General features: G+C 44.3%; 1 protein-coding gene across 4 annotated transcripts in view; it reads left to right on the top strand.

The window, feature by feature from the left end:
• LOC137347803 (tetratricopeptide repeat protein 28-like) overlaps positions 1-19,836 on the top strand; it is a 492,214-nt gene that overhangs the window by 451,516 nt on the left and 20,862 nt on the right. For 3 of the 4 annotated variants that reach the window (XM_068012797.1, XM_068012799.1, XM_068012798.1), the window contains 2 exons: positions 13,681-13,838; positions 17,308-18,235. In XM_068012797.1, the coding sequence (XP_067868898.1) occupies positions 13,681-13,838; positions 17,308-18,235 (1,086 nt within the window). Of the gene's footprint in view, positions 1-4,014; positions 4,100-13,680; positions 13,839-17,307; positions 18,236-19,836 lie in introns of those variants that run through there. The other variant, XM_068012800.1, reaches the window with a different exon arrangement.

Below are 19,836 nucleotides of genomic sequence, written 5' to 3' on the forward strand. Positions count from 1 at the left end.
GCAGGGCAGGAGAGATTAAATGACAAAAGAGATGATGGTACTAGGCAAAAGGAGATGGAAATGAAACAAGTAAAGAAACAAAAGATGTGTCTAGAGGAGGTGTAAATGGGAAAAGCAGAATCAGCACCAACAGCTGCTGTCCAAAAAACTGAGACAGAGGTTATGATCTGAAATTGTTGGACAGAATATTAAGTCCGGAAGGCAGTAAGGTGCTTAATCAAAAGATGAGGTGATGTTCCTTGAGCTTACATTGAGCCCCATTGGAACAGTGCAGGAGACTTAGGACAGAGACATTAGAGTTGCAGCAGAGCAGAAAATTAAAATGCTAGGTGACCAGAAGCCCAGGGTCACGCTTGTGGACTGAATGGTGGTGTTCAGCAAAGCACTCACCCAATCAGCGTTTGGTCTTCCCACTGCAGAGGAGACCGCATTGTGAGCAGTGAATGCAGCATACTAAATTGGATGAAGTACACGTAAATCGCTGTTTCACCTGGAAGGAGCCTTGGATGGTGGGAAGGGAAATGGAACGAACATGGTCAAGGATCCTGTCTCCCATGGTAGACATAAATGCTCAGTTGAAGAAACAGGAAGACATAGCAGAAGCTCCATTGTGAAAAGTGTCATCGCCAGAACAGATGTGACAGAGATGGAGAAACTGAGAGAATGGAATGGAGTCCTTACAGGAAGTGGGACTGAAGGATGCTCTTCCCCCAGAATTACCATAGGTCTCCCATAATCCACACCTTCCACCCCCCCTTCAACAGGTCATCCTCTGTTATTTCTGCCACCTCCAGCGTGACACCACCATCAAACACATCTTCCTCTCCCCTCCCTTTTTCAGCATTCTGAAGGGACCGTTCCCTCTGCAACACCCTAGTCCACTCCTCAATCACTCCCAAACACTCCGCCCCTTCCCACGCCATCTTCCCATACAAGCGCAGGAGATGCAACTTTCACCTCCTCCCTTCTCACCGCCTTAGGCCACAAACACTCCTTCCATGTGGAGCAGCGATTTACTTGTCTTTCTTTCAATTTATTATACTGTATTCACTGCTCATGATGCAGTCGGCTCTACATTGGGAAGACCAAATGCAGATGAGGTGACCGCTTTGTGAAACACCTCTGTTCAATCCGTAAGCGTAACCCTGAACTTTCGGTCGCCTATCATTTAATTCTCTGTCCGACTCCCACTCCTACCTCGGCCTCCTGCAGTGTTCTAATGAAGTGCAATGGAAGCTCAAGGAACAGCACCTCATTTTTTGATTAAGCACTTTACTGCCTTCCAGACTCAATACTCAATTCAACAATTTCAGATCATAAGCTGTGTCCCAGTTTATTAGATGCAGCTGTTGATGCTGATCCTGATATTCTCATTTACACCTCCTCTAGACACATTGTTTATTTCTTTACTTGTCCCATTACCAGTCCCTGTAGCCGTGCACCATCATCCCTTTTGTCATTTAATCTCTACTGCCTTCCACCCTATCACAGACCTTCCCTTTTGTTCTTTTCTCTCCTCTGTCCCTGCCTCTCTATTTGATTAAACCTGTAATACTCTAAATTTATTTCCAGTTCTGACGAAATGTCATCAATCTGAAACTCTGTTTGTCTCTCTCCACAGATGCTGCCTGCTGATTATTTCCAACATTTTCTGGTTTGATTTTAGATTTCCAACATCTGCAGTATTTTGCTTTTGTGGAACCTAGAATGAATGGTTTTGGAAGAACCAAATAACCCTCCCCCTCTATAGAATCATAGAATGGTTACAGCACAGAAGAAGGCCATTCAGCCCGTTGTGTTTGTGCCAGCTCTCTGCAAGAGCAACTCTCCTAGTCTCACTCCCCACCTTTTCCCCATAGTACTGCAAATGTTCTCTGTTCAGATAATTATCCAATTCCCCTTTGAAAACTACAATTGAATCTGCCTTCACCACACCCTCAGGCAGTGCATTCCAGATCCTAACCACTCTCTGCATAAAAAAGTTTTCCTCATGTCACCATTCCTTCTTTTGCCAATCACCTTAAAGCAGTGTCCTCTGGTTCTGGATCCTTCCGCCAATGGGAACACTTTCTCCCTGTCTATTCTGTCCAGACCCCTCGTGATTTTGAACACCTCTATCAAACCTCCTCTTCACCTTCCCTTCTCCAAGGAGAACAGTCCCACTTTTTCTAACCTATCCACGTAACTGAAGTTCCTCATCCCTGGAACCATTTGCATGAATCTCTTCTGCGCCGGCTCTAATACCTTCACATCCTTCCTAAAGTGTGGTGGCCTGAACTGCTCACAGTACTCCAGTTGAGGCCAAAGCAATGTTTTATAAAGGTTTATCTTAACTTCCTTGCTCTTGTACCCTACACCCCTATTTATAAAGCCCAGGATCCCATAAGCTTTATTAAGCATTTTCTCAACCTGCCCTGCAACCTTCAATGTTATGTGCACAGATACCCCCAGGTCTCTCTGTTCCTGTATCTCCTTTTAGAATTGTACCCTTTAATTTATATTGCCACTCCTCATTCTTCCTACCAAAATGAATCACTTCACACTTCTGTGCATTAAATTTCATCTGACACTTGTCCGCCCATTCCACCAGCCTGTCTGTGTCCTCTGAAGTCTATCACTATCCTCCTCACAGTTCACAAGCTTCCAGGTTTTGTGTCCTGCACAAATTTTGAAATTGTCCACATCCAAATTTAAGTCATTAGTATGTATCAGCAGCCTTATATTACCTCACTTCCTCCCCAATTCCTTGATGTTAGCCTTCTGTGCATTTCTCTTCTATTCCAGCACCAATGGCAGGGCACTGTCCCACTGAGGCCCCAGACTGTCAAACACCTCCCCACGCAAAGAAGCCCCTCCTCATCTCCGCCTCTAAAAGCTTCCTTCAATCAAAGCTCTTTGCCCAAGGTTCTGGTTGCCTTTCTCACCTCTCCTCCCACAGCCGAGTGTCCGTTCCTCTTGCAATGGTTTCCTGTATTAAAGGCTGTACACAAATGTTAGTTGTTATTATCCTATAAGGCCCCAGGACATACATCATTATCCATCATTTATGCAGCCAAAGGTGGCATTGCCTATGCAACTTTCTGTAAGAGTAGCTCATCATTTCAGTTAATGACTTAGATAAAAATACAAATGACATTGTTTTTAAATCTGCAGATGACAGAAAATTGTATACAAGGTGAGATATTTGGACCAAATGAATAGGTTACAGGCTGACCTAGATGACTCAGGGAATTTGGCTGGTGTGCAGCAGATGTGCCTTCATGTGCACAAATGCAGAGTTATACTCCAGGCATTCTGCTGTCATACAGAGGGTGCTGGTTAGGATGAAGGATCAAGAAGGAGACCTGAGGAGGGGTGTAGGGAGTAATTGTTGTTGAGTCATTGGGGGACAAAAGGGATGGCAAAAAGGGTTTTAGCGTGTATTGTTAGGACCAAGTACTAAACAAAGAGATTAGGTTATATATGGGGCCCTACCAAACCCGGTCAAATTTTACAAATTTCACGATCATGGCATTTTAAGAATCGTGAAATTCACAATTTCACATATTTAAATCGTAAATTTCATGGTGTCGCAACAAACCATGAAAATGATCTTTTTAAAACAAAAGAAGAGAAGGGAGGTTTCTGGTTTCAAATGGCATTTATAATATACTCAAAAACTATTGTAAAAGGCTGACTATAAACAGGTCACATTCTTGACCCACTGAAGTCAGTGGTTGAATTTGATCATGGAGACTCACTTACATTAATCTGAGACTTCATCTTCTCACAACGTGTAGCAAAAGCCTTCGGTAAGTAGTCCCATAGTTTATTTGCATTTGGCAGCAGCCACCATTTTGCACATTACGTTAAATGAATACCCGCAGCTTTGGGTGATCGAGTTTTTCCAATGGTATGTTGGCACTTGCAAAAGCATCCACAAGTTCCTTTGTAACCAACTGACAATTTTCTGAGCTGTTGACTTCTTAAAAAGAGAAGAAATTGTTGCCTTTTTTTTGCATGTTTGTTTTCCAGACTGCAGTGTCAAATGCTCTCTGTCTGTTGCGATGGCTTTCGGACCCTAAGTGGCGCTGAATCATTGCCCGCCGTATGTGATCCAACATAACATTGGAGTTTCTACAAAATGGTATACCGTCATTGACATGCAGAATTTGGATTCCAAATTCTTTCACTCGATGTGCTACAGTAATGGTTGTGGCCATTTTTGATTTGCTCATTCTGACATTCTCACTTGTCTGTTAATACTTGAGACTGCTTCTCTCAAAACTGTACCGGAAGCCCTCCCTCATCTATCAATCAGCGAGGTGAGCCCTTTGTCAGTCACTAAAACATGTGATATTCGCAACATGCCCAACCATCAGCGAGGTGAGTCTTGTGTCAATGAATAAAACGTACAAAGTTCAGAAAATGGCCGAGTTCACAGAGGACCCAAGATTTCACGGTCCGTGGTCCATTTTTCATGGCTGTTAATTTGGTAGGGTCCTAGTTATATAACCATCATGTACAGTTTTGGCCCCCACACACGGCAAAAAGTGCTGAGGCTCTAAGATGGTGCAAAGCAGAATGAGCTAGATGATACCCAAGGGAGGAGGGAATAAAATTTGACTTCAGGAGGGGCATAAATCAGGCAGTAGTGGATCACCCATGTTGTAGTCAATAGAAAGGAAATTTGGGCAGGGTCAAGAATGGTCCAATCTGTTACCACCTGTTTGCACCCCCACTGAAGTTGAATTTCATCCCCTCAATCTTCAAGCATTTATTTGTGAGGGCAGACTCCAAGAGTTAGGTTCCCTTGCTTTGGACAAACAGGAGCTTAGTGGGGATATGACTGAGGTTTATACAATGATGAAGAGTAGGCAGAGTTAGGTTACATAGGCAAAAAATATTTCTTTACATAGAGTCATTGCCCTGCAGAACAGATTGCATTTATATCTCCTCAATATGGAGTCATTTCAATAGAACTTGAGGTTCTGAGCAAAGACAATAAGTTATTTGTTAATTATAGAGGAGTTGAAATTCAGAGGACTTATGGGTTACCTCAGCCTGTTGGAGCTTTGGTTATTTGGGACAATATTCCTGTGTGCCCCAAGCTCCGTGCATTCAGCTGCAGTGACCTGAACCCACCTGTATTTCTGGCTTTAGATCAATATCCTTTTACCAGACATGACCCCCGGTGCAAGCTTACTCCTGGGAGTGCCTTGCATCAGGAGTCTAGGGCAGAAATGTAACTTTGCAGAAATACTGCAAGGGCCTGTTGCCCTGTTGCTATGGGGACAAGATGGGATCCAGGAATTCCAGCTCTCCAGTGCTTATTCCTGTTGCTGAGAAAAAGAGGAACATGTCTGGCCTTTGCTTCCTGCCTCTTTCTGATCAGAAAGGGACAAAGCAGCCCTCGAAATGTTGTAAGCATGTTTTTTTTTAAATTTCGCTCTCGAAATGTGAGAATCACTGGCTAGACTGGCATTTATTGCCCCACTCTAGATGGCTTGTGAAGGTGGTGATGGGTCTCTTTTTCTTTGGAGAGGTTAGATACAATTGAGTATCTTGCTAGGCTACTCAGAGAACAGTTAGGAATCAACCATGTTGGTGTGGGACTGGAGTCACATACAGGCCCAAACCGGGTATGGGTGGCAGGTTTTCTTCCCTAAAGGATATTAGTGAACCAGTTGGGTTTTTACAACAATCCAACAGCCTCATGGTCACTTTTACTGCTAGAAGAACATCAGCAGACAACAGGCCAGTAGCAATCAAAGTCACCTCCTACCTCAACTCATCTGCCTCCATCACCTCCCATTCTAGCATAGAGCTCATACATCTCCATATCAACCAGGTGACTGAATTTCATAACAGGAGCTGGATAGTGCTGCACTTGCCAAATTCTAGGAATCATTAGAGGTACGATAGCTTAGTGGTTATGTCACTGGACTGGTAATCCAGAGGCCTGGACTGATGATGTGGTGATATGATTTAAATTCAATGAACTAAATGCATTTGGAATAAAAAGTTAGTATCAGTAAAGGTCAACATGAAACTACTAGATTCTCATAAAAATCCATCTGGTTCATTAATGTCCTTTTTTGGGAGGGATTCCTCCCATCCTTACTTGGTCAGACTTATACATAAGTCCAGACCCACAGCAATGTGGTTGTCTCTTGTCTGGCCTAGCAAGCTCTTCAGTTGTAAAAAATGCTACCGAAAAGCATAATAAGAACAAATCAGGACAGATTGACCTAGACATTGGACTTGGATGTAACAAAGACACACCCCGCCCAGTTGACCCTGCAAAGTCCTCCTCTCTAACATCTGGGGACTTGTGCCAAATTAGGGAGAGCTGTCCTACAGACTAATCAAGCAACAGTCTGACATGGCATACTCACTGAATTATACCTTGCAGCCAACTTCCCAAATTGCTTCATTGCCATCCCTGGACATGTTCTGTCCCACTGGCAGGGTAGACCCACCAGAGGAGGCAGAACAGTAGTATACAATTCTGAGGGAATGGCCCTGGGAATCCTCAACATTTACTCCGGACCCCATGAAGTTTCATGGCATTAGATCAAACACAGGCAAGGAAACCTCCTGCTGATTACCACCTATCCCCTCCCTTAGTTGATGAATCAGCACTCGTCATTTTGATCACCACTTGGAAGAAACACAGAACGGAACAAGGTTACAGGTGTACTCTGGGGAACTTCAGTACATCGACAGGCTGGGCCTATATCAGGTGGTGAGAGAACCAACAAGAGGAAAAAACCTACTTGACCTCATCCTCACCAATCTACCTGCATCTATCCATGACAGTATTGGTAGAGGTGACCACCACACAGTTCTATGGAAGTGAAGTCCCATATTCACACTGAGGATACACTCCATCATGTTGTGTGGCATTACCATCGTGCTAAATGGGATAGATTCAGAGCAGATCTAGCAGCTCAAAACTGGGCATCCATGAGGAACTGAAGGCCAACAGGAGCAGACGAATTGTATTAACCTGTAACTTCATGGCCCGGCATATCCCTCATTCCACCATTGCTATCAAACCAACCTTGGTTTAATGAGGAGTGTAGAAGAGAATGCCAGGAGCGGAACAAGGCATACCTAAAAATGAGGGTAACCCTGGAAAACCCTATAGCGCTGGATTATATGCATGTTAAACAGTGGAAGCAGCATACTGTAGACAGATCTAAGCACTCCCACAACCAACGGATCAGATCAAAGCTCTGTAATCCTGTCACATCCAATTGTCAATGGCGGTGGACAATTAATCAACAGTCGGGAGGAGGACACTCCATGACCATCTCCATCCTCAATGCAGAGTCCAGCATGTGAGTGCAGAAGACAAGGCTGAAGCATTTACGAAAGGGCTAAGTGAATGAACCATTTCGCCCTCCTCCTGAAGTCCCCAGCATCACAGATGCCAGTCTTCAGCTAATTCAGTTCACTCCACGTGATATCAAGAAACAGCTGAAGGCACTGGATACTGCAAAGGTTATGGACTCTGACAACATGCTAGCTGTAATGCTGAAGACTTATGCTGCAGAACTATGCGTGTCTCTAGCCAAGCTGTTCCAGTACACCTACAACACTGGCATCTATCTTGACAATGTGGAAAATTGCCCAGTTAAGTCCTGTCCACAAAAAGCAGGACAAATCCAATCCAGCCAATTCCCACCCCATCAGTCTACTCTAAATCATCAGCAAAGCCATGGAAGGTGTCATGGACAGTGCTATCAAGTGTCATTTACTCATTAAGAACCTGATCACCAATTCTCAGTTTGGGTTCCGCCAGGGCCATTCAGCTCCTGACCTCATTACAACCTTTGTCCAAACATGGACAAAAGAGCTGAATTCCAGAGGTGAGGTGAGAGTGACCTCCCCTGTCATCAAGGCAGCATTTGACTGAGTTTGGCATCAAGGAGCCCCAGTAAAACTGAAGTCCATGGGAATAGCACAAAAGAAGATGGTTGTGGTTGTTGGAGGCCATTCCTCTCAGCCCCAGTGCATCACTGCATGAGTTCTTCAGGGTAGTGTCCTAGGTCAAATCATAGAAACCTAGAAAATTCAAAACAGAAGGAGGTCTTCAGTCCATTGTGTCTGTGCCTGCTGAAAATGAATGATCCATCCTGTTCCCACTTTCCAGCTCTTGGTCCGTAGCCTTGTAGGTTACAGAACTTCAAGTGCATATTCAAGTGTTTTTTTAAATGTGATAAGGTTTCTGCCTCTACCACCTTTTCAGGCAGTGAGTTCCAGACCTCCACCGCCTTCTGGGTGAAGAACATTCACCTTAACTCTCCTCTAATCCATCTGCCAATTACTTTAAATCTATGCCCCTTGGTTATTGACCTCTCTGCAAAGGGAGCTAGGTCAATCCTAACTCTATTGAGGTCCCTCATAATTTTATATATTTCAATCGAATTTCCCCTCAGCCTCCATCTTCAGATGCTTCATTAATGCCCTTCCATCCATCATAAGTGGGGATGATCGCTGATGATTGCACAATGTTCAGTTCCATTCCCAACTCCCGAGATAATGAAGCGGTCCATGGCCACATGTAGCAAGTCTTGGACAACATTCAGGCTTCGGGTGATAAGTGAGAAGTAACATTTGCAACACACAAGTGCCAGGCGATGACCATTTCCAACAAGAGAGTGTCAAACCATCTCCTAATGACATTTAAGGGCATTACCATCACCGAATACCCTACCATCAACATCCTGGGGTCACCATGGACCAGAGACGTAACTGAGACAGCCACAAAAAAACCGTAGCTACAAGAGCAGGTCAGAGACCGGGTATAATAAAAGCAAAATACTGCGGATGCTGGAAATCTGAAACAAAAACAAGAAATGCTGGATTCACTCAGCAGGTCTGGCAGCATCTGTGGAAAGAGAAGCAGAGTTAACGATTCGGGTCAGTGACCCTTCTTCGGAACTGACAAATATTAGAAAAGTCACAGATTATAAACAAGTGAGGTGGGGGTTGGGCAAGAGATAACAAAGGAGAAGGTGCAGATTGGACCAGGCCACATAGCTGACCAAAAGGTCACGGAGCAAAGGCAAACAATATGTTAATGGTGTGTTGAAAGACAAAGCATTAGTACAGATTAGGTGTGAATATACTGAATATTGAACAGCAGCAAGTGCAAACCTGAAGAAAAACAACCTGAAAAAAGCAGTGGGTAAGCAAACTGAACAAACTAAGATGAAATGAAATAAATGCAAAAAAAGATTGTAAAAAAGGAATGTAAAAAAAAAAGAAGGAAGAAAAAATAACTAAAAATGACTAAAAATGAAAGTAAAGTGGGGGGCTGTCATGCTCTGAAATTATTGAACTCAATGTTCAGTCCGGCAGGCTGTAGTGTGCCTAATCGGTAGATGAGATGCTGTTCCTCGAGCTTGCGTTGATGTTCACTGGAACACTGCAGCAATCCCAGGATAGAGATGTGAGCATGAGAGCAGGGGGGAGTGTTGAAATGGCAAGCAACCGGAAGCTCAGGGTCCTGCTTGCGGACTGAGCGGAGATGTTCCGCAAAGCGGTCACCCAGTCTGCGCTTGGTCTCCCCAATGTAGAGGAGACCACACTGTGAGCAGCGAATACAGTATACTACATTGAAAGAAGTACAAGTAAATCGCTGCTTCACCTGAAAGGAGTGTTTGGGGCCTGGGATAGTGAGGAGAGAGGAGGTAAATGGGCAGGTATTACACCTCCTGCGATTGCAAGGGAAGGTGCCCTGGGACGGGGACGAGGTGGTGGGGGTAATGGAGGAGTGGACCAGGGTGTCGCGGAGGGAACGATCCCTTCGGAATGCTGACAGGGGAAGGGAGGGGAAGATGCGACTGGTAGTGGCATCACGCTGGAGGTGGCGAAAATGGCGGAGGATGATCCTTTGGATATGGAGGCTGGTGGGATGAAAAGTGAGGACAAGGGGAACCCTGTCACGGTTCTGGGAGGGAGGGGAAGGGGTGAGGGTAGAGGTGCGGGGAATGGGTCGGACACGGTTGAGGGCCCTGTCAACCACAGTGGGGGGAAATCCTCGGTTGAGGAAAAAGGAGGTCATATCAGAAGCACCGTCATGGAAGGTAGCATCATCAGAGCAGATGCGTCGGAGACGGAGAAACTGGGAGAATGGAATGGAGTCCTTACAGGAGGTAGGGTGTGAAGAAGTGTAGTCGAGGTAGCTGTGGGAGTCAGTGGGCTTATAATGGATATTGGTAGACAACCTATCCCCAGAGATGGAGACAGAGAAGTCGAGGAAGGGAAGGGAAGTGTCAGAGATGGACCATGTAAAGGTGAGAGAAGGGTGGAAATTGGAAGCAAAGTTGATAAAGTTTTCTAGTTCGGGGCGGGAGCAGGAAACGGCACCGATACAGTCATCAATGTACCGGAAAAAGAGTTGGGGGAGGGGGCCTGAGTAGGACTGGAACAAAGAATGCTCGACATATCCCACAAAAAGACAGGCATAACTAGGACCCATGCGGGTACCCATAGCGACACCTTTTATTTGAAGGAAATGCATGGAGTTGAAGGAGAAGTTGTTCAATGTGAGAACAAGTTCAGCCAGGTGGAGGAGGGTGTTGGTGGATGGGGACTGGTTGGGCCTCTGTTCCAGGAAGAAGCGGAGAGCCCTCAAACCACCCTGGTGGGGGATGGAGGTGTAGAGTGATTGGACGTCCATAGTGAAGAGGAGGCGGTTGGGACCAAGACCGGGTACTCTGTTTCAGCTTACAGAATTCTCAACCAGCTATAATTGGTTTGATATTCCTTAGTACCCACTCACTCAGAGATTTTACCTAACGTCCCTCCTCAGCTTTTGTTGGTTCAAGAAATTGTTGCCTAGTGATAAGTTAGAACTGGAACTTTGTATCCAGTATAAAAATACTATGGATTCTCTAGGAACACAATAATGTCGACCATGACAAGCTATTTCACCTTGCCCTGAACAATAGAAACAGAGGATATGGTCGGTCTTGAAGGAGGTTAAATTCAAAACTGTCCTGTGGAAACATTTTACTTGTGAACGGGTGTTTAATCTGTGGAACTGACACCCCAGGGAGACAATGGAAACAATATTGATTCATTCAGAAACAAATTAGATAGATTTATTTCTGAAAATAACATTTTGGAAAACAGTATGTGAAGAATTTGAGACATGACATATACCGAGTGTTGTGAGCTTGGAAGGAGCAGATGACTTTGGACCTATGGTTCCTCAAGTTCTCCACCAGTGGGGGTTTTCCTCACCTCATGCCTGGGCCTGTTGTACACTAATTGATAGATATTCATTGCAACAATTAGTCAACAACCCTATTGTCGTTGTATCATACGACTCCTAGGATGGTAGGAGGCAAACTGGATGGACCTTGGTCTTTTTACATCTAGAAATACCTATGTTCATATGTGCTGTCAAAGTTACTACTTCTTGCACATGGGGCAAGGGCAGCAAATGCATGGGAACACCACCACCTGCAAGTTCCCCTCCAAGTCACACACCATCCTGACTTGGAACTATATCGCCGTTCCTTCACTGTCGCTGGGTCAAAATCCTGGAACTCCCTTCCTAACAGCACTGTGGGTGTACCTACCTCACATGGACTGCAGCGGTTCAAGAAGGCAGCTCACCACCACCTTCTCAAGGGCAGTTAGGGATGGGCAATAAATGCTGGCCTGGCCAGCGACGCCCACATCCCATGAATGAATAAAAAAAAATTTTCAGCTGTCTTGGCAGTTATTCATTTCTCACTTGTAAGTTCCATTGGCATTGGCCACAGTTAGTTGATGAATATCAATTTTTCTTTATACAAGAAAGCAAGAGAGTTGGGAGAGAGGCTTCAGACATTCAACCCACACCACCAATTAGTGGCCAGATTCTCAAGCTACAGCATGAAATTTAAGATGGTAAAATTGAATGGGAAATGTTGGATAGCAATTTATAATGGTAAATATTGACACAAACAATATGATGAACAGTAAGTGAGATTTATGAACAGGAAGTGTGTACACTACTCAGGATTTTTCTAATACATATAAAACTATATATACAGAATGATTCCAGGGCTAAAACAATTGAATTATGAGTAGCACCCTACCAAATTCATGGCTGTGAAAAATGCATCACAAATCCTGAAATCTCAGGTCCTCCATGAAATCAGCCATGTTGCAAACTTTGCTTGTTTTACTGATTGACATAGGGCTCAACTTGTTGATTGGTAGATGAGGGAGGCTTCCAATACAGTTTTGAGAGTAGCAGTCTCAGGTATTAGCAAACAAGTGAGAATGCCAGAATGAGCAAATCAAAAACGGCCACAACCTTTACTGCAGCACATCGAGTGAAAGAATTTGGAAGCCAAATTCTGCATAGTAATGGTGGTATACTGTTTTTACAAACTCCAATGTTTTGTTAGGTCATACATGGCGGTTATTCTGTTTATAGTCAGCTTTTTACAATAGTTTTTGAGTATACAATAAATACCAGTTGAAACCAGAATTTTTTTTTTGTTTTAAATAGAACATTTTCATGGTTTGTTGTGACACCATTAAATTTATGATTTAAATGTATGAAATCGTGAAATTTATGATTAGTCATTTGGCAGTACAGAACTTGAGAATTGCTAAAAATAGAGACATGTTGTCGAAGCTTTTCGTCTTGCACTCATCAGGACAATACGCAAGAATAACCAATGTAAGAGAAAACAACAACTTATACTGCATGAGAAGAGAGTGCTGATTGGTTGGCAAGTAAACTCTGATTGGTAGAGGCATTGCCATGGAGAATGCACCAGTTGCATAAAGTTGTCTTGTATTCTTTTGCGTATAGAAGATTGAGGGGTATTTAAAATTATCATTGAGGTGTTTAAAATTATAAAAGGATTCAATAGAGTAAACGCAGAGAAACTATTTCCTCTGGTGGGGGAATTCAGAACAAGAAGCATAATCTTAAAATTAGAGCTTGACCATTCAGGAGGAAATCAGATAGCATTTTTTCACATAAAGGATAGTGGAGACCTGAACTCTCTCCCCAAAATGGACTGTATATGCTGTGGGACAATTGGTGATTTTTGTTAGGTAAGGGTATCATAAGTTATGGATCAAAGGCAGGTAAATGGAGTTGAGGTACAGATCAGCCATGATCCAACTGATTGGTGGAATAGGCTTGAGGGGCTGAATAATCTCCTCCTGTTCCTATGTTCCTATATTTTGTCCAGAACCACAGCACACAGCATTGTCTTTTGTAGATCGGTTCTGATAACTGGTGTCCTGGCTACTCTGCAAAGGTGCCCTCCCCCTCCTGAATTGTACTACTTTAATGTGTTCTAAAGGTGGAAGGAAAGTGATGAATTAAGAATGAAGATTTAACACATCCATTCTTTTGCACTGGTCTGCAGGTATTCATCAGAGAGGGGGGTTAGATGTCTGTGCTTAGGTTAAAATGAGCTGTCCTGATGATGCTGGTCTTGAAATTTGGTGTGATGTGGAAGTAGGAGAGTGTATGTGGAACTGCAACCTCATTACAACACATCTCAGCAAATGGTCCCCCCAAACAACTAGCCTTTATTCCAATAGGGTGATGAAGATGATTCCCATTGAAAGAGTGAGGATGGCCCCAAGCAGGTTAATTATGTCTCTATCACTGTGCTACTTTGGTTCTTGACAGTTACCCTTCTGCTCTTTGTTCTGTTCCAGCTGGAAAAGTTTCAGTCATCCCCCACGGTGTGCCCTAAACTGACGGAGAAAGAGGTGGCAACTCTCTGGAACCAGCCCCATTTCAGAGACTTTCTGCAGGTCATTGGATATGAGCAAGCTGGACTCTACCTGTTCCACAACCCCAGGGACCTCAACAAGTGCGTACATCACCCTGAGTAGACAGAATCCAACCTTACAGCATTTTACACTGTTACATACTGAGCAATGAGGGGGCAGACTGGCACATTCTGTTTGCATTTTGGTTGTAGTCAGTGTAACTGCAGGGCAGAGTCATACTCCTCTTGCTCGCCACACAATCAGCTACTGATATCAACCATTTCATCAGTCAGAGATGAGTAGGGAAACTCCCTCAGGTTACCCTTGACTAAAGAGCATTTACAGGGGTGCCTGATCAGGCTATGGGCTTAGTGCTTGCCCATCATATAGTACATAATGTAAAAGGAGGGGAGTAGATGATGACTGAGAGTGCCAGTCATAGCGGCCTTGGTTCATACTCAGCCACACTAGAAGGGATGGACAAAGCTGGGTCAGCAATCTGTGTTGGTGTGCCAGAACCCAACTGTAGGTTCGCTAGACAGATCCACACCCAATCCTAGGCCTTAACTGCACCTTTCCAGGAGAAGTGTGTGTCAGTGGAGCCTTCAGTAACCCCGACAAGGCCAGTAGTGGAAGGTGAAGGCAGGAATTCCTTAAGTCAGGAGTTCATGCACCCTGACACTTAGTGAGGACCTGCCATAGAGTCTGTGCAGGGACACCTGATGTCACCAGCTGTACCTTGCTTGGAACAGCAGACTTGGGCCCACCTGGGGCTCCAAGCCTGGATTGGGGCATTAACCATAAACCATTAAATCTCTTCTTACTATATCTGGGACAGGACTTTCACCTTTCTGGTGCTATCACCTCCCCCTGTCCGGTTGGTCCCGCTCCTTGACCCCCACAAGCAGGGCCAGCAACAGAGGCTGCAGGTGGGAGCAATTGCATCAGGGTGCCTCCCACCTCCTCCAGCCTTGGAATTTTAGGGCCACCATCTCTATTCAAAGTCCAACAACCTATCATTAACCCAATAGCTGGCCTGGTGAGTGCACCGTTAGTGTAGCATAGAGCCATATGTGGCTTAGGTTTAATTCCTACTCTGCACTGAACTGCCGCTGGGACAATGATGGAAAAGTTACAGTTAGCCAAGGTACACTCAGGCTAGAGAGTGTGGAAATAAATAAATAGAATTGAATGTCAGGAAGAACATTTTGGCCTTGGAGGGGGTGCAGTGGAAATTCACCAGAATCATACCAGAGCTAAAAGGGTTAAATTATGAAGACAGATTAGATAGACTAGGCTTGTAACCCCTTGAGTGTAGAAGATTAAGGGATAATCGAATTGTGGTATTTAAATGATTAAAGTCATTAATAGGGTAGATACAGAGAAACAATTTCCTCTGGTGACAGATTCCAGAACTAAGGGGAATAATCTTAGAATTAAAGCTTAGCTGTTCAGTGGTGATGCAAGAAAGCAATTTTTCACACAAAGTGTATTAGAAATTTGGAAATCTCTCCCTTAAAAAGTTATGGATACTGGGTTGAATGAAATTTTCAAGACTGAGAGTGAGAGATTTTTGTTAGGCCGGGGGAGCGAGGGATATGCATCAAAGGTGGGTAAATGGAGTTAAGGTCATGATCTAATTAATCAAAGGAACAGGCTTGAGGGGCTGAATGGCCTGTTCCTGCTCCTATGTAATCAGACAGGGTTCATGGTCCTGATTGTAATCCAGTCACCATTGGGGAATGTGTGCAGAGTGGCCGGGGACAGCTTTGGACTCGGACTTGTGAAACAGGACTGTATCACCCACTGACACAGTAAAGCTGGTAACGACCAGACCTCCTAATCAGACTTTGTTCATTGAACCACTGCTGGTATACCAGTCCTTAGGACATGGTGCCAACTGTGTAACCCAGATGGTGTGCCCAGGAATTACCAGAGATGGGAGGAGAGGAACAGGAGTAGGTCATCAACCCTTGAGGCTGTTTCACCATTCCATTATATCATTGGCTGATCTGTATATTATCTCCATTTACCCACCTTGGCTCCATAAACCTAAATACTCTTGCTTAAAACAAATATATCAATCTCAATTTTGAAATTTTCAATTGACACTCCCCCCCACCCCCCCAAGACTCAACAGCTTTTTGGGGAGAGATTTCCAGATTTCCACTATTCTTCGAGTGAAGAAGTGCTTCCTAACATCACCCCTGAATGGTCTAGCTCTAATTTTAATGTTGTTGCAAACTCCCACAAATGGGGGCAAATTTTACAGACTCTCTGACGTGGGGGGCTGTGGCGGGGGAGGGCTGAAAATGCTTCCGGCAGAGGCCCGCCATGGGCCTTGGCACCGAGAAGGCCCTGCCTGATATTGCCAGTGGCAGTGAGGCTTTGTGGCAGCCACCCCACCGCTCGACAACGGGAGAAAAATTTACCCATGTAAATAAATTTAAGTAAAGGAATTAATGAAACTGACACTGCTGCTGTCCATTTCGGAGCAATCTTGGTGCTGGTGGCCAGCACTCCCGTGCCTTTGGATCCCCATCTGGGGTTCTGAGGTGGAACTGTGGTGGGGAGGGGGGAGCAGATACGTTTTTCAGTGCGGGAGGGGAAGGGAGCGGAATCAGAGTCTTTTCATTGGTGTAGCGGATGGTGGGAAGGGGTAAAGTTTGAAGTTTCTGAATTTTTGGGGGTGAAGGTCAGGTGCACAAGATAAGTATTTTGTGGGGCGAAGAGAGCAGGAATTAAATCTATGGTTGTTGGAGGGGTGGTGGGAGAGGGGCAAGATCAAGTAATTTAATTTTCTAAAATCCATTCTCCTTTAAATATTTAAATGTAACGATAAGGCTCGAAGCCCTTTAAAAATGGTGTCAGCGCCTGCGTAAAGGCAGCTGATGCCATTGCTGGGGATGGACTGCCCGTCCCCTCCATGTCATCGGGGCGGGGGGGCGGGGGGGATTCATCCCGGCCATTTAAATGAGTCACTGTGTTTAATATTGCAGGCTGCCATTGTTTATGTCCGCCACTAATTACAGCGGCGGATGTATAAATTTCAGCCCATGGTTTCTCTGCATCTACCCTATAAAATCCTTCAATCATCTTAACTCACTCTTTAGTCTTCTATACCCAAGGGAATACAAACCTGGTCTATGCAATCTGACCTCATAAGTTAACCCATTTAGCGTTGGCATCATCTGGTGAATCTCCACTGCATCCTCTCCAAGGCAAAAATATCCTTCCAGAGGTACAGTGCCCAGAACTGAATGAAGTACTTCAGATGGGGTCTCATCACACTCCAGATGAGTTCAACCATATTCCTTGGCCACTAAAGAGTTGCCAGTTTAGTATCAAGTGATGGGATGATTTTGTTATTGTCTCTTTGTTCACATGGATGCAGCACCAGTGACTTCCCCTTGCTGATTTTCATGCAAAGAAGGTTTTAGTGTAGAAGCCTGGCAGCTGCAGTCTGGGCATCATAGCAGTGAAGCAGTGTCACAGTTGCAGGCACAATGAGGAACATTCAGTTTATGTCCAACTATCCAGTTCAACAATGGACTCTGATCTATTCCACAGGTCACTGCTCCTGGGGAGTCTCAGCCTCTTCTTAGCTCTGCGTCCACAGCCATTACAGAGTGTTGCACTCTCCAAACTGGACCCTGAACAAAACTCCTCAGCCAGCGTGAGAGAGCAGCAATCCAGGCAGGATCCTCAGGAAACTTCAGCACCGGGAGAGGAGCAATCCACACAGGATCCTCAGGAAACTTCAGAACTGGGAAAGGATCAATCCACACAGGATTCTCAGGAAACTTCGGCACCAGGAGAGGAGCAATCCACACAGGATCCTCAGGAAACTTCAGAACTGGGAAAGGATCAATCCACACAGGATTCTCAGGAAACTTCAGCACCAGGAGAGGAGCAATCCAGACAGCATCCTCAGGAAACTTCAGAACTGGGAAAGGATCAATCCAGACAGGATCCTCAGGAAACTTCAGCACTGGGAGAGGAGCAATCCAGACAGCATCCTCAGGAAACTTCAGAACTGGGAAAGGATCAATCCAGACAGGATCCTCAGGAAACTTCAGCACCGGGAGAGGAGCAATCCAGACAGGATCCTCAGGAAAGTTCAGCAGATACTGTGAGAAACAAAAAAGCCAGACAGAGTCCTCAGGAAAGTTTGACAGACACTGCGAGAGACAAGAAAACCAGACAGGGACCTCAGGAAAGTTCAACAGACACAGTGAGAGACAAGAAAACCAGACATGGTCCTCAGGAAGCCCCAGCAGCAGGAAAAAAGAAAAACAGATATGTTCCTCTGGAAACTGCGGCAGCAAGAAGTAAGCGAACCAGACATGGTCCTCAGGAAGGCTCAGGAGTAAGCGATAAACAATCTGAACAGGATAATCAGGAAACTGCAGCAGACCATGAGAGGACAACATATCCGTCTGGAAAGTCAAAAGTCCATCTAAACACTCTGAAGCCATTGCTGGTGCTGAGACACCAGGTAAAGATCCACTCTCCAATTACAACACAAACAGAATCCATAGACATAGACATAGAAAAATAATCATGGGAATTTTAACTACCCCCAAATAAACTGACAAGAGATAGTGAAAGGGAAAAAGGGAGTTGAGTTTTTACAGTTGTGCAGGACTCCTTTCTTACCCAGTATTTACGAAACCCAACAGGAGAGGAGTCACTGCTAGATCTAGTAATATAAGAAGTTAGCCAGAGCAGATAAAAGAAGTAACTATAGGGGCGCATCTAGGCAACAACGATCATAGCAGAATGGCCCGGATTTCAAAGTCAGTGGCGAGTCAACAGCGCTCGCCACTGACCTCGAAGGAAGCTGCCCACTAAGATCTAGTAATCTCTGTGGCGTGGATTTCCCTTTTCCTGACGTTAGTTTGATTTTGATGCCAAGACAAGGGAATCTCCAGGCATCCAGCAACAGTGATGGCTTCAAGCAGGGTATGCAGCCAATCACATTGAAGTGTTCTCACAGAAAGCCAACCAGGAAGTAAAATACACTGATTGTCCTTCATTTTTAATTAAATTTGACATAGAGTGAAATAAATGATTGGGACATATACATGGAATTAAGGTAGAAGCTTAAATACCATTAACAAACTTTTAAAAAAATGTAAACATGGATTTTTTTTATCATGATGGACAAATTTGATGTTCTACAAATCTAAAATTCATTTTTCAGGGTCAGTGAGGCTGTTCATCAGTAATTATGAGTATAATACATTGTTAAAAAAAAAACAGTTACAGCTCATTCAACATTTTCAAGAGTTTTTACAGTGAGACTATTTATGTAAAATGGCAAGGTCTTGTCAGTACAGTGATTTCTACGTGATAGCAGATTGGGGGTACTTCAACAGTGGAAAAGCATAGAATCACTGACAGCAAGTTCTGAATTTCCTCACTGAAGTGCGCACATGCAAAGTCCTGATGTTTCTATTCAGGGGATTAATAATGGTGAGCTTTGACAGTTTCACCATCATTACTACTGCAAAATCCGGGCCAATAAGGTTTAAGAAAATGTTTGAGGGATATATAAGTAAAGCAAAGATCCAAGTAATAGGATACAATAAAAATAATTTTGAGGGGGATGAGAATGGAATGAGGGCAGGTAAACTGGGATATTGACCTAACAAAAGACTTTTAATTGCAGTGGGAAACACTTAAAAGGGGGATCAACATAGTTCAGGAGAAATATGTTCCACTAAAAACCAAGAAGAAACCAGCCAATAATGACACAACCATAGATGAATAAACAGATATGGGCAAAACTGTAGATAAAGGGGAAAAAACATACACTAATTACATAGACAATAAAGGAGAGATGACAAAAGGGAATAAAAAAAGGTCAGAGAAGAAGTCAAAAAATTAGGAAGGCAAAGAAGAACTTTGAAATTAAATGATCAAAAAATATGAAAAGAAATAGGCTGAAATTCTGTGAAGATGGAAGAAATCCCACTGCTAGGGCCGAAAGCAGGGGGCAATCCCAATTCAGCGCACAGTGGGACTCAGGGCCGCATTTTGGGCAGCAGAAGCCAATCAAATGGCTGCCAGTGGCGCTGCTTTTCTTATTAAGGA

The sequence above is a fragment of the Heterodontus francisci genome, chromosome 32 (assembly GCF_036365525.1).
Source record: "Heterodontus francisci isolate sHetFra1 chromosome 32, sHetFra1.hap1, whole genome shotgun sequence".
Classification (NCBI taxonomy): domain Eukaryota; kingdom Metazoa; phylum Chordata; class Chondrichthyes; order Heterodontiformes; family Heterodontidae; genus Heterodontus; species Heterodontus francisci.